The sequence below is a fragment of the Emydura macquarii genome, unplaced genomic scaffold (genome assembly GCF_026122565.2).
Source record: "Emydura macquarii macquarii isolate MOO-44397 ecotype Brisbane River unplaced genomic scaffold, CSIRO-AGI_Emac_v2 contig_3506, whole genome shotgun sequence".
Classification (NCBI taxonomy): domain Eukaryota; kingdom Metazoa; phylum Chordata; order Testudines; family Chelidae; genus Emydura; species Emydura macquarii.
In genome coordinates this window covers 10893854-10909117 of record NW_027133643.1, presented here as the reverse complement: position 1 = coordinate 10909117, position 15264 = coordinate 10893854, and the positions used below count along the sequence as shown (strand labels likewise).

Genomic DNA, 15264 nt, shown 5'->3' with positions numbered 1-15264 from the left:
TTGTTGTGTGTTTTTAAAATTAATTTGACATATTTACAAATAAATTTAAAAGTTTTCTACTTGTTTCAGGGAAAAAAAAGCTTTTTAATTAAAAAAAGACTTTAAAGTACCTTATAGAACTGCAGGTGCTATGAACAAATTATTTTTTGAGAATTGTGTGATCTCAGAACAGGATGCTCAAGGGCTGTTGCTAATTGCTAGCATAATTTGTGCACAGTTTTAAAAGTAGCACGTTAGTCTTCTGCATGTAAATAACCCAGCTCTGTAGCATCAGCAGTAGATGACTAATTTTAAAATGGCTCTTTGAGGTTTTATAAAAATCTCACAGCTGAGTCATTATGAGTCATGTGTTTAAATACCACTTAATACTGTAAAATGTATCATCGTGTAGGGGCTTCCCTCCACCCCAAAAAAGACACATACACCAAGCAAAGATGCTGCCATACATTGTGCTCCTTTGTTTTACCAAAAAAAAATAAAATAAAATAATGCAGTGTGGAATGTAATGTCATGACCTTTTGTTTAAATATCACTTACTCTTGAGATCAAGTGTTAATAATAATAAAATAATAATAATTAAAAGAAATAAAGGGGCTGATCCTGAAATCATTACTCAGAGCACACTTTGAAGTCGGTGGGAACTTTGAGCAAGGACTGCAGACTTTGCTTTAAGATGGGTTGTGGGAGTAGAACAGCGCTTTGAGAGTTTTATTAAAATCACTTTATAAAAAGTGTACAAGTTACTCGTAGCTGAACTTTATGAAAGAGGAAGGACGTGGTGTGGTTCTGTTGATCAGATAATAGTTTCCTGTTAGAACAAGGGGAATAACTGAGGTAAAGTAGCTACCTTTTTAGTTTTTTAAAAGTTTAGAGAAGTATATTCTGTAGGTATGAAAGGCACGTTGCACTGCTTATGTAACAATATTAACATATTGAATATAAATTAAAATGATAATAATAACTGTCTGGAGCACTGAAATTAAAGCAATTACATTTTGAACAGCCTAAATTCTTAAGATACTTTCTGCAATTGTAGTAATTATAATAGGAGGGTAAACTTGTATCTCCTGCTCACCCAAGACTCCCATTGACTTCATCAGAGTTGCATCTTTTTACATGAGTGTGAATTTGGTCTTTTGACCTTGATGGAAACTCTGGTTGCACAAAGAAGGCAAGATCCCTAAGGTTCACTGTTCTGCCTCTCCCCTCCCTCTTTGCCGTTTTAAAAATTAATCTTGTTTGTAAAGAAATTTTGGTGTGAAATGAAAAGCATTTTCCAGTCAGGTCTGTATAACCCTCCTAAAGTATTGTAAAAATGCAGGATCATAATCTGGCCTTGAGACATGTTCCACTCCTTGTAATGGGAATAAGAAAGGACACATGCATCTGAAGCCCATATCATGGTGTTTTGTACTTGCATACTTTTATATGGTAAATAACTGCTGCTGCAGAATGCAAGATCAAATACATATGTACATCTTACAGATAAGACTGTAGCTTCTCTCTATATGGATACACAAGGGAGGGGAGGGTACATTGAGCCTTCAGTTTCCCTCCCCCTGCCAAATTACAGCTTTTGCACTCTGTGCACTGGGACTGCTGGCACTCCCTGGAGTGCAAGCCATTCTGATCAGGGGAGAGGGCAGCCCTGGCTTTCTCCATACAGGCCAGCAGATCTGGGTACTCTCAGAATGGAGTGCATGTTATACCCACTTGATGGGTAGCACCGCAGTCATGCCAGGGAGCACCAGGAAGCCCTGTTCACATTGCTTTCCAGAGCTCTGCTTGAGGCCTCGTGGAGTTGCGGTAACTCAATGCAGGCCAGTAACTACGAGGCACATTTGGGTCCTGTATATTGTTCGGTGCAGTAGGCACTGGCAATTTTTATGGTTCTGTGCAGAACAACAATGGCTAATGTTAAAACAGAGTGATTAAAATGCAGGTATTTTAGTGGATCCTCTTCCAAGTGATAGATGTCAGGAGAAGTGATCTGACCAAATCATCACATTTTAAGATTTTCCCTTCAAACTATCTGGGAATTTTAGCTTGCAGTTAGCATATGGAAGATAAAACTCCATTTTTGGATGCACTATTGAAAGTAAGGAATTGCTTATTTAAGATTAAAAAATAAACTAGATTAAAGTTTTCTCCCTCTCCTCTCTACCCTCCAGAAATCTCTAACTTGTTAGTGGCGACAAAGAAAGGCCAGGAATGGCATCCAGTTTGCCCTCTAGGTCAGCTAAGTTTCCATCGAATCCTCAAAGAAGAAATTATCCAGGTAAGTAGCTGCTAATATCAATTTGCTGTGCTGATCCTTTCAGTTGCCTCGTATAATCAAACGAGAACAACAGGCTTTCATGCCTAGGGAAATAACATGAAATCTCAGCAATGACAGATCTGCCCTACCCCAAAAGGGACTTGTAAAAATCATGATTAGTTTTAAAAGAGCTATTAAGCCACCTACTGTGAACTTAAGCATTTTAGTAATGATGGACCACATGCACTTGCATAGCAAGAAAGAAATACCCTATGTACATGTGTTTTTTTCCAATCAGGAAATTAAAACCCATTTACCAGACTGTTTTTTGGGAAGAAATCTTTATCTTATCACCCATAAACCCTAACCCACTTCATGTTCCTATATTTTTAAAGGCCTGATTCAGTAGTGAAATATAGCGCCCAAGAACTTACCCAGCAGGAAACAAGGGGACCATTTAAATGATTTAGGTGCTTAAGTCCCATTTTCAGAAGTGACTTAGGGATTTAGGTACATGTCTGTCTGAAAGTCCATGGGATTTAGGTGACTATGGGTATGTCTATACTGCAAAAAAACCCTGCAGCAGCAAGTCTCAGAGCTTGGGTCAATAAACAGTGTAGTTGTTCCTGCCTGGGCTCCAGCCAGAGAAGGAACATCAGTACTACTATTTGTAGCCACATAGCACAAACACTAGGAGCCCGAATCTGGTGACCTGGGCTCTGAGACTCGCTGCTGCAGTGTGCTCTTTTTTGCCATGTAGACATATTCTAGGTCATAGTTTATCAACCTGTGGTACATGTACCTCTGGGGTATGGCAGGAGGTACCCAGGGAAAAATAGAGTGAAGGGGAGATGGGCAGCAGCCCCCGGCTTCTGGGGAAGGCAGGCGCTTCCCTCTCAGTCACAGCTCCCAGCTAAGAGGCCTGTGGCAGCCCCTGGCTTCTGGGAAAGGCAGGTGCTTCCCTCCCAGTCACAGCTCCTAGCTGAGAGGCGGGCGGCAGCCGCTACAGTTCCGGGAAGCTGGACTGCAGCCCCCCACTTCCTGCCCGGTCACAGCTTCCAGCTGGGAGGCAGGCAGCAGCCCCTAGCTCCTGGGGGAGGCGAGCAGCAGCCCCTCACCTCCCGCTGGGTCCCAGCTCCCAGGTGGGAGCCCAGTGGCAGACTCCTGCATCTCGTGAGCTGAGCTCGCAGCTGAGTGACAGCCACCTGCGCCCTAACTCCGAGCAGAGGGACAGCCTCCAGCGCCTCAGCTTGAAGATGGGCAGCAGCTGCCTGCCCACATCCCTGGGTCCCAGCCAGCGCAGAAGCTTCCTCTGCCCAGCTCAGATTGGGTGGCAGTCCCCCACCTCCTGGGCTGGCAGCCAGGTGGCAGCCGCCTGCAACTTGCCCAGGTGGCAGCTTCCCTCCCTGGCTCAAAGCCTGGTGCCCAGAAAATTTGTCAATTTCACTGCTCTAGCTGAGCAGTGAAATTGAGAACTATGACAGCCCCAGATTTCACCAGTTACCCTCTTTTCCTCTCTCTCTCATCCTTCTTCCCTGTCTCTCTCTCTCACCCCTTCCTCCTCTCAAATCTATGGCAAAAAGTGTGGTGCGGCGCTTTATATTCCCCAGCATTGGCATGCCGCTCAAAGCCTCCTAGCTTTGGCCAACATCACCTCTAGCCCAGGTACATACTTGAGTTGTGCACCCCTGGTGTAAAGGTGGTAACCGTACCCACACTAGATCTCATCTCATGGCCTTATATGCTCAGCCCTTCTTCCAACATACAGTTCACGTTAGTCTGTAAATATAATATTCCATGGAAAATTGAGCGTTGGGGTACTTATTAAAATTTTCAAAGTTGGAGGTCCTTGCTACTTAAGAGGGAAACACTGTTCTAGGTCACATAGGTGCTTTTGAAAATTTTACTCAAAATGCCTTTTTTTTTAAACTGAAAATTTCAGGCTGCTTCAGGGACCAGGAAAGATCATGATAGATTGCAAATATATATATGAAAAGGGTTAATAATCAGCACACACACTTTCCTTCTGCAAAAACATCCCAAGGAGAATCCTATTAATTTGAGGGGATGTCTGTTTTTTCTAATATCCCTGACAATGAGTTCCACTGAAATATTACTTGCTGCAGTTTTTGGTAACACTTTAAAACACCACATCAATGTCATCTTGTTGTAAATAAGAGCCAGTCCTCATTAATCCATTTGAGATTCATTCTGATAATACCAAGCAAGTCAAGCATGATTTAATGTTGATTGTGGCAAACAGACAGCTTTTCCCTAGTGGGTCTCACGCTTCAACCCCTTGTAGGGGGCCAGGGAGTCCCCAGTAACCCTGTCTCCCCTTGGAGGTACCTTGCTCCAGCTTCCTTCTGCTGGCTGGGGCCAGGAGTTTTCTCCTCCTGTAGCTGCAGAGAAGCACTGTCTCCTAGCCCGGGGATTTCTCCCCCACCTACTACCAGCCTTCTGGGAGCTTCCTCCTCCTGTGCTTCTCCCCCTCCCTTTAGGGAAGGCAGGGTTTAAGTACATCTGGACTAGCTCTTCATTGGGTCCAGGTGTCTCTAATTGCCCTGCAATCATCTCTCCCCTGCTTGCAGGAAAAGAGTTTTTGGCCTTCTAGGGCTCATACTCTGGCCCTGGTATGCCCTTTTGAGGCCCTCTGGCATGACTTTATCACATGATGTAGAGGGAATATCTGACATCCCATTAATACTAAATTAGTCCAGCATGATAAAAAATACCCCTTTCAGAGAATACCAAAAGGAGGAATAATGAGCTGACATTTACTGTAAAGTGTTACTGGTTTCTTGTTGATGACAAGTTGTTAGTGATGGAATTTTCATATTACTAAAGCGAGTAGAATAGGGAATTTTGAGTGGCTGCAAGGACTGATTTTAAGTATTTCTGTAGCTCTATGCCTGTTTGCTTGATGTCTTGCTTTGAAAATGATGGCTATGCATTATGTTTTAGGGTGAACACCTTGGAAGAGGAACAAGAACACACATTTACTCTGGAATTCTCAACTATAAGGAAGATGAGAATGAAGGGTACCAGGATGAAAAAGAGAAGAAAGTCCTCCTCAAAGTCTTGGACCCCAGTCACAGAGACATTTCTTTGGCAAGATCTTCCTTTTTCAGTTTATAGTATACAAACAGCCAATGTCAAATTATTCATGTTCGGTTGTTCACTATTTAAATAACATTAGTGTGCATACAAAACTGAGAGTTGAAAAGTTAACGCTAGCATTTTGCATGCAAGGTGGTATCTAACATTCTCCAGCAATACTCATGCACTGGACAAGATCAGTCTAATTCAGTCAGGAGTCAGTTTTTTCAAATGAGATACAAACCCAGGCCCTGATCCCACACATACTTGTGCATGCAAATAACTTCTCAAATCAGCAGTCCCACTGAGTTCAGTGGGGCTACACAAAGGGATTAAGTGTTTGTTCTAATCACCAGATTAGGCCCTGGTCCTGCAGGTAGGATGGGAGTCAGGATGCTAGATTATAGCAGCACCTCTGACACTGACTCACCATGTAGCCCCAGAGCAAGTGCTTAATCTCGCTCTGTGCCTCAGTTTACTCCTTGTAAAGAGGAGCTACTACTTTACAGGAAGGTGGTGAGGCTTAATATTGAAACCTTAGAGTTGGTATAGTCTATAGTTTTAACGACAGCACTTTGCTGCACCTTCACGACAGTGGTGATTATGTACCACTAACGTTGTTGATCCTACAGGTTACTAGAGACACATTGGTCTTTTGTGAACTTTATAATTCTGTTACTTCACACTCAGGGTGTTTCTTTACATGCGTTGCTTTATGGTAGCCATTGAAATGCTGGTATTTACTCTTACTATTTCACTTTCTAACAGGCATTTTTTGAGACAGCAAGCATGATGAGGCAAATTTCCCACAAACACATCGTCTTCCTTCACGGGGTCTGTGTCCGCGATGTAGAAAGTGAGTTTGTTTAAAATCTGTGAATGTGGCTATTATGAAGTGAAGACATAAGCTGTTTGGGGACGGGTCAGCCTTTTTGTGCGGTGCCTAACACAATTCCATTACTGGAACCCTGAGGAACTAATGCAACACAAATAATAAATAATAATAAAAGTGATGGTAGAATTGGAATGAAGGGCCTTTTCCTCAGCTTTGTATCAGATCAGAGTTTTTCCTCCCAATGCCACCTATCTTCAGACATGTGTTTATAAGGATCATGGTTCAGGAGACCAGGCCAGGCAAAGACTTCCCACTCATCACAGTTTTGCCTTTCAGTAGAGGTTATCTCCCAGGTCAGGGTTGAGGGGACTATTGGGGGCCAAAGCACATGCTATACCAATAATGTGGCCAGTGGAACACTTTGTTCCTCAGAATTGTTGACCTGGACTCTTCACAAGCAGTGAATTCACTTAAGATTTAAAGTAATAATATAGAAATGCTGCTGTGGTGCAGATGCTTCAAAATGTGTCTCTCCATGAAAGACCTGGTTATGCTCTTTGGACTATTTCAGACATAATACCGTTGCTACTTATTGAAGGCATGTCTCTATTTTTGTAGATATCATGGTTGAAGAGTTTGTTGAATTTGGGCCACTGGATCTCTTTATGCACCGGAAAAGTGATGTTCTTACACCTCCTTGGAAATTCAAAGTAGCCAAACAGTTGGCAAGTGCATTAAGCTATTTGGTAAGTAGGCAGCATGTTAGCAGGGGGAAAGTACTGCCTTTAGTTTCTTTTGTTCTAAATCACAAAGTTAGTGTACAACAGCTGCCAATCAAATTCCCTTTTCTGGCTAATGTTAAATAGAATACACAAGAGCATCTGTGGTCTGGGGTGGGGATGGAAGTCAGACCTCCTTGTTGTTTTTATTATGTTGTTTTAAATAATGTCCAAGGCTCCTTGATGGGTGCCTGTTTAATGTTAAATCAAATACATAAATACAGTACCCATCTCTGCCACTGATCCACTGTGTGATCTTGGGCAAGTTACTTAACATCTCAAAATAAGGATGATGATTCTTGCCCATTTTTACAAAATGCATTGAGGTCTGTGAGTGGAAGTGCCATATTAGTGTGAAGTATACCCCTCTCTCTCACACTCCAGGAGAATTTATCCCAAGCTATTTTTTGGAGCTCAACCTGCAGCTATGAACACTTTACATCTCTCTCTTGAGCTTTGTAAGCAAATGTAATTGCATAGCATGGCTGAATCACTGTATTTATTGTAATCCTCTTTTGAATATAGGAGGATAAAGAGTTAGTACACGGAAATGTGTGCACGAAAAATATACTCTTGGCAAGAGAGGGAATTGACCATGAATATGGTCCTTTCATTAAACTGAGTGACCCAGGAATTCCAATAACTGTGTTATCCAGACAAGGTACCGTATAGAAACCTGATTTTTCTTGTTACTATGCTTGGGAAGGGAGAGAGAAAATGTTAATTTACCAGATAGTTCCTTCCAGTTCACAGCCTGGTATCTCTTTTCCATTCTGTACAGTTTTAAGTTATAGTTTTGTGGATACACAAATTAAAGTGGAATGTTGCTTACATTAGGTGTAGTATTCTGTTACCTTTGTCATTCTGTACATTCACACACAAATTGTAAAAAAATAGCATTGAGTTTAATGAGCTTATATAGAAGGAACCCCAGTTTTATGAGGGTCTTAGGGCACATCCAACACTTGTAAAAATCACAGGGATATACTGTGACTTGCAGGGAGAGATAGAGGGATTTCCGATTAAACAGTTCTCCAAAACTAGGCTTCTACTGTAGGAGTGAAGCAGTCATTTTTAATTCAAACTAGTTATTTGTTAAATTGCTGTAGTGCAATATAGTGCTGAATAGATTGGCAATTTTTCTAGCCCTTAGTTCATAGTAACTCCAGAACATGTAAACTCTGTCTTTTATCTAAGAATGCGTCGAACGAATCCCGTGGATTGCACCTGAATGTGTTGAAGATTCAAAAAATTTAAGTGTTGCAGCAGACAAGTGGAGTTTTGGCACAACACTATGGGAAATCTGCTATAATGGAGAAGTACCTCTGCAAGATAAAACATTAGCAGAGGTAAAAGTCTGTTTCATAAATCTTACCTTGCTGCATGAAATGCATTCTTCTTTGGCAATTATTGTTTCCATACTAGCTTTGATAGTTTAATATTTTCTGTTCAATCAACTATTTAAATCTTATGTGAAAATTTAGTAGAGGTGGGTTTGCTAAGGAGGATGCAGCTGCTTAGAATCCTGCAGGCCTGTACTAGGAATTAGACTTGCCTGACAACAAAGATAAATAACTAATGCTTGACTACTGACCTAGTATCAGCTTTTTGAGGGTGAGATTTCTTAACCCAGTGTAATAAGTGATTAATACTAAAGCAGGAGCTTCTGAGGCACCTACACTAAAGGGTTTGTATATAGGACATTTAAATCACACATTTATCCCAAAGCACTTGACAGTTAAGACATAAAGATTCAATGCCATTTAGTTATCTCTGGGTAGGAAGGCAAAACCCAGCCAGCATACTGCATCAGCAGGAGAGAAGGGCATCTAGCCAGCACCAGCAGAGTAAAGCACTGCACTGGTAGTGCCAGATGGAAAGCCCTCACTCCATTTTGTTTTTCACAGGTTTCATTTATTTGCTAACAACTGTTACCTTAGGCCACTCTCAAGACTCCAAAAAACCTTATGATCAATAAACTGTCACCTCTGTGTCTGAATTTAATTGAACTAACTCAGCTTATTTTCTGAATAAATGACTGCACTTCTTAGCTCTTAGAATCACTAACTCTCCTGTGTTAATTAACAGACAGCCCCCTCATTAGTGCCAGCCATTCATCCCTTCAGTCAGAGCTCCTCCAATAACACTGCTTCCTGTAGTCTGAAACATTCACAGAGGTAGACAGGATTCCTTCCCAAAACATTACCATGCGGGGCTCTCTTCTTTTGTCAAATCCTGTCATGCTGGGATTTCTCCTTTCTTTCTCCCTCCCCCTGTGCTGGCTGACCAGCCCTCCCTTCTTTCCCATTCTTCCCAGCCCGATGTTAGGACCTGTCACTCCCCCTGCCCTCTCCCCCTCCTGCCCACAAACTTGGGGCTCCCACCCTTCTCTGTCCCACTTATATCTTTAATCAAACCAAAGCCTTATTCTTCATCAGCACTGCTAGGATCCCCCCAGCTAAGATTCCATTTGGGATTCTTTTCCCTTGAAGTTCTGCTCTTCCAAATAAAAGGCTTTTCAGTTCCTAGCCTGCACAATAACTGCCAAACTGTTCAAGGAAAGTGTCTGGGTCCCACAGAAACTGCCCGAGAGGAAGAGGTCGCGCAGTAGGAGACAGCTGAGCTGCTGAACTGCCCTGGCAACAGCATGTTCTACCTGCAGTGTCGGGCCAGACTAGGAAGGCGGTGCCCTCCACACTTACACAGGACTCCTCCCGACACTGATAACCTTTGCAGAGTTTTTGAATAGCTACCAGGAGGCCATTTTTTCCTTAGCAAATGTTTTCAATTACTCCAGCCTTCTTTTCCCCCCACCAAAATTTTCATTCTAACCAATACATCCTGGGGGCAGCAAATCTGAAGTTCCTAGATGACATTCTTTGTCAGGGATACAGTGGCAAAAAGATGACTTTTCCAAGAGGAGAATTACAGCAAACCCTTTTCAGAAATGGTTGCTCCAAGCTATCCCAGTCTCTGCAGAAGCTAGTTTCCTCTGGGAGGGGACACCTCTACAGAGTTTCTGGTGGAAAAGAAATATTTTGTGGAAACGGGGGTGGGAGAAAAAGCAAAGTCAGATTTATCATGGAAAGTGTTTTACAATAGCTGTTGAATTAAGTTATGGCTCTGTAATTTAAGGTCTACAATACATGCAGGGGTTTCTGTCTTGTCTTACAGAAGGAGAGGTTCTACGACGGGCACTTTATGTTGCAAACACCATCCTGCAAAGAACTAGCTGACCTGATGAAGCAGTGCATGAACTATGACCCCAATCAGAGACCGTTTTTCAGAGCAATTATGAGAGACATCAATAAAGTGGAAGAACAAAGTAAGCAATGATTTTGCTTGTTAGTTTGATATTAAGGGAGGGTTGATTTATTTGGCTAAATTGGATACTTTAATGTAACTATATGTAGTAGCAACGATTTACCGTGACAACACATACTGGCAGCAGAAATTCCACATGTAATACTATTGACGGGGTGAGTTTTATACTGTTGAAACAATGGAAGTAATACACATCTGTGGGTATGTGGAAAGACTATGTAATTTCTGTGTTGCATGTGGTTTAAGTCAAGCTGAACTAAAATAATTGCAGCCAGTTTTGATATAGTGTATGTCAAGCTGTTATATTCTAGTTTCAAGACAGTATCTGGGCCGTCTGACTGGAATCATTTGGGAGTTTATTGACTTAATTGGCACAAATGTAGATACAGCTCCAGTTGCGGAGAAATGTGGATCTGATCCTGTTTTCAGGGAAGTTGCTGAAGGGCATCATGTTTTCAGAGGAAAATTGTACATGTAGCTTTGCCATTACTTTGGACTTCCCTGCTCCCAATACAGAATAATCCTCATACTTCATCATTATTCTGTTAATTAGCACTTTCCATGTTTAGAGTACTCTGTCAGACACTAAACAGTTAATTCTTATATCATCTCTGGAAGGGTGATGTAGGACTACCCAAAATACTTATCCCTTTCTGCAGATAGGGAAACCCAGAATCTGAATCTTGGAGAAGAGCCCACAAGGAGGCAGTAGAGCAGGAGGTGGGCAAACAATAGGATGCTATCAGTGAGGGGAGGGAGGAATCTTCTAGCATTCAGCAAGGAGGAGGAGGGGCTCAAGGGAAGAAGTGTTCATTGGGAGCAGGGATAGACATGAATCAAGAGCTTTCCGCTGGGGGATTGGATAGGAGTAAAGATGCTCCTAAAATCTAAGGAATAACTGTGGGATTCTCTCTAACTTGGACGGTGTTTATGCTGTTTTCCATGTCAGACCCGAATATTATCTCTGAGAAGAAGCCTTTCGCAGAGGTTGATCCCACTCTCTTTGAAAAACGATTTTTGAAAAGAATCCGAGATTTGGGAGAGGTAGGTGGAGCGGCGTGTTTAGGCCGTAACATCTAGCAGCAGAAATATGACTAAACTTTGTCTCTCACTGACACTGCTCCTTGGTAGCGTGGCTACTTTGGACACCCTCACTGCCTGCCAACCAAGGAATCCTCCCAATGCGGAGGCGTCTTTGAAGAGGTGGTGTGCACTTTTAAGCGGGCTGTGGGTGGGGTGGGAAGGGGATGATTTGCAGGTGCCTCCACTGCATAGGCTGGGATAGCGTGGGTGCAGGCCTCTAGGCTGTCCACTTCAGGATAATGAAGGACAAAGCCACACATGGAAGGTGCATGCCACGCACGGATTTGGGGCAAAAACTAGCCCTGGGTGATCAGAATTCAATGGCGATTTGTGACCCAAAGGAGCAGCATCTCCAGTGTGTCTTTTTGATGTACACTTTCTGTAGCATGATGGGGAAAAACTGAATTGTAAACGCCTGAAGTTATGTCACTGAATATTACCCAGCTAGTGTTCACAGTCCAAAATGGTTTCCTTTTTTCTTTTCAAATCAGGGTCACTTTGGCAAGGTTGAACTCTGCAGGTATGATCCAGAAGGTGATAATACAGGAGAGCAGATGGCAGTAAAGTCCCTGAAACCTGAAAGTGGTGGGAATCATATCGCTGATCTGAAGAAAGAAATTGAAATCCTGAGGAATCTTTACCATGAAAACATTGTGAAATACAAGGGAATTTGCATAGAAGATGGTAAATTCTCAAGAAGATTAAAAATATAAGATTTTCCTTCTAAGGTTCAGCATAAAAACTTACTCTGGATAGGAACTTAGATATTTTTTCTTCTTGGTATAGTAGTTAAAAATCTCTCTGAAATGTCTTCCCTTCCCTTTTTATGCTCTCAAAACTTTAAAGTGGCCACACTGGCTGCCCCGCTCACGAAAAATGTGTGTAGGCAATTAATGAGATCTCAATTACAATCCCATGGAAAATAGAGGGTTTATAATGGAAGCATAGGCATAATCATAACTACACCACATATCAAGCAATTGCATTGCCCATTTGTTACTGAGGAGTTCTTACTGAGGTCATAATTTACATTCAAGCCTTCTCTTGGCTCTGTCTACATTTCCACCTTGTCACAAAGATCACTAGTCAGTCTTTGACGATGGGCGCCAGTTATTTGTCTTTTGATGTAGGGTCTCTGTCTTTCTGTACATTTACACAACACCCAGCACTATGGGTGTCGCCAATTCTGAATGGAGCCTTTAGGCAGCCCAGCCATGAATATAAATAATAATTCCAAGTATAAGAAAAAGCCCTGAGATCTTAAATGCCACTAAAGTGGTAACTGTTGGGCAAGGATGAGTGTTGGCGTTAAAGATATGGGGAAATGAATGCTCTTATTATGTTTTTAGGAGGAAGTGGGATTAAACTCATAATGGAGTTTCTTCCTTCTGGGAGCCTTAAGGAGTATCTCCCACGGAACAAGAGCAAAATCACCCTGAAACACCAGCTAAGATACGCAGTTCAGATCTGTAAGGTAAGCCTGGAAAATGGAGCCTTTCAGCAGCACGATCTATGTTTAATTTGTAAGTACTTGAATCAAAGGGAAAGGGAGCTGCTTGCATGGTCAAGGTCCCTGCCCCGAAGGGGGTTGCATTCTAAAGCAGCTGGTGTCTCTGACCTTGTGTCCAGCAGCTGAAACTTGGGGATATAGTGGCTGTCAGTGTGGAGAGCCACGGAGGAGCGAGTGATTTTTGAAGGAAGAAAGGGAAGATGCTAGTCACCCAGAAAAGCAGGAGGCAGCTCCAGCAAAGATAATTGGTGTGAAAAGCTGTTAAGCAGAGAGGCAGCGGGACAAAAGGGAACATTCAGGAGAGGGGCCTGAGGAGCAGCGCAGAGAAGCTGGAAACAAGAGCCAGACAGCAGGCAAGGGAAGAGCTGTGCAAGGTCTCAAAAACAAGCCAGGACCAGGGGGGGTGCACTTAATGCAGAAGATGAGGGAGCAAGTGGAATCGTAGTCACAACAGCACGAGTGGCAGTGTGTTCGGAAAGTGAGGGGTAGAGGTGACAGACAGGTTGTGAGCTTGGGAGGAGGGTTGAAGGGACAGTGGTGATGGGGGATTAGATACCATTTTAGCTGGATCTAATTTGAAATTAGTGGGTCATTAAGAAATAGATTCTGGAAGTACAGCTAGGTGCAAGGCTGAGCAGAGATAGGTAGTCAGGGGAGACCAGAAAAAGCATGTCAGGCCATCCAAAGGCAGAGTTCAGAAGGAGAAGCAACTGAGGACAGACTGACAAAATGGAGGAGAGGAGAGAAAAGAAGAACCACCAGTAGAGATGATGAAGGCATGAGTAGTGAGTGAAGTAGAAGGAGAAGCTGGGGAACAGATTTATGAAGAAAGGTCAGGAAAGAAACATGGACTTGAACGCCCAGGGAAGTTAGCGTAACAGGCTTTTTCTCCCTCTTCAGGGAATGGATTATTTGGGCTCGCGTCAATATGTTCACCGGGACTTAGCAGCAAGAAACGTCCTTGTTGAAAGTGAGAACAGAGTGAAGATTGGGGACTTTGGCCTCACCAAAGTGATTGAAACCAATAAGGAGTACTACACTGTCAAAGATGATCTCGACAGTCCTGTGTTTTGGTAATAGGATACGACACCTCAGCTTCATTAACTAGTCTGTGTAATGTACTAATTTAACCTGCTCCAGTAGACTAACGCTTTTTGGAATTATTTTTCTGTTTTGATAAGTGATGTTTTCCAAAGTTAAATAAAACACACACACACACACACACACACACTCCATATTACCATCCACACCTCTCATTTTTAATGATTACACTGTTTTTAAAAATATTGGATTTGATTTCTCATTGATGGGCCACAGAAGGGTTTCACCTAGACGATATATTTTGATTGTTTGTGCGGCAGCTCAAATCCTGTGGTGAGAGAGGGCTTTGGGGTGTGTATAATTCCTTTTATATACTCACGTTCGTTCCTGTGTTCCACACAAATTATACCATCTGCAACTTATTTTAAATGCATGGGGGTTAAGCCATCACTTTTACCTTTTACAGCAGGCATGTATGTATTGAGTGAATTTGTGTAGCACTTACAGAAATTTAACAGAGTCATGTCACATCCGTAGGTATGCTCCCGAATGTCTGCTTCAGAGCAAGTTTTATATTGCGTCAGATGTGTGGTCATTTGGAGTGACGCTGTATGAACTACTTACCTACTGTGATTCAGATTCCAGTCCAATGGCGGTGAGTGGTTGTGAAAGGAAATGTTACTTCAACATCAATGATTTAATTTTAATTCAACACTAATTCTGCTCATAAGTATCTTTTGAAAAATATCAACTTGAGCTTTGTTTAAAAAGACAGGACTTGAATCATTATAACTTACTTAAAGTCAAACAAGAGGTGGAATGAATTTCTCTAGATTCTGGAAAGAAAAGCCCCGGAGGGCTCATTTCAAACATGGATTCTCACATCTGGATCCTCAAACCATCACTAAACATTTATGCTTACGAACAAATTTGAGTATCTACATGCCGGTATTAGATATCTCATGTTTAAAAAATTGTGCTGCCTGTATTCTCATGATTGGATGGGGGATGGGTGAGAAATGGGAACACTGCATGCTGCCTTTCAAATAGGGGTTTATTATTTGTCGTCATTTTGAGATTAAGTATTTCTCATGTCAAGTTTAACTGTTATGGATTCATTTGGCAAGAATTATAAATAAATGATCCATGTGGCTTTTACTTGTTACAGGAGTTTTTGAATATGATTGGCCCAACTCAAGGCCAGATGACAGTAACGCGGCTTGTACGAGTATTGGCAGAAGGAAAACGCTTGCCCCGTCCACCAAACGCCCCAGAAGAGGTATAAACTAGCTTGGTTGCCAAATGTATGCAAGTAAACTTTCCCCCTTTACTCTGT

The 15264-nt window shown here is 42.3% G+C and overlaps 1 protein-coding gene across 2 annotated transcripts in view; it reads left to right on the top strand.

The window, feature by feature from the left end:
- Positions 1-15264, top strand: part of JAK1 (Janus kinase 1) — an 82380-nt gene that overhangs the window by 63994 nt on the left and 3122 nt on the right. For both annotated transcript variants that reach the window (XM_067535565.1, XM_067535564.1), the window contains exons 12-24: positions 2172-2278; positions 5222-5368; positions 6125-6212; positions 6810-6937; positions 7496-7631; positions 8168-8319; positions 10145-10295; positions 11244-11338; positions 11869-12061; positions 12727-12851; positions 13788-13960; positions 14466-14583; positions 15097-15207. In XM_067535565.1, coding sequence (XP_067391666.1) covers positions 2172-2278; positions 5222-5368; positions 6125-6212; positions 6810-6937; positions 7496-7631; positions 8168-8319; positions 10145-10295; positions 11244-11338; positions 11869-12061; positions 12727-12851; positions 13788-13960; positions 14466-14583; positions 15097-15207 — 1724 coding nt within the window. The remainder of the gene's footprint in view (positions 1-2171; positions 2279-5221; positions 5369-6124; positions 6213-6809; positions 6938-7495; positions 7632-8167; positions 8320-10144; positions 10296-11243; positions 11339-11868; positions 12062-12726; positions 12852-13787; positions 13961-14465; positions 14584-15096; positions 15208-15264) is intronic.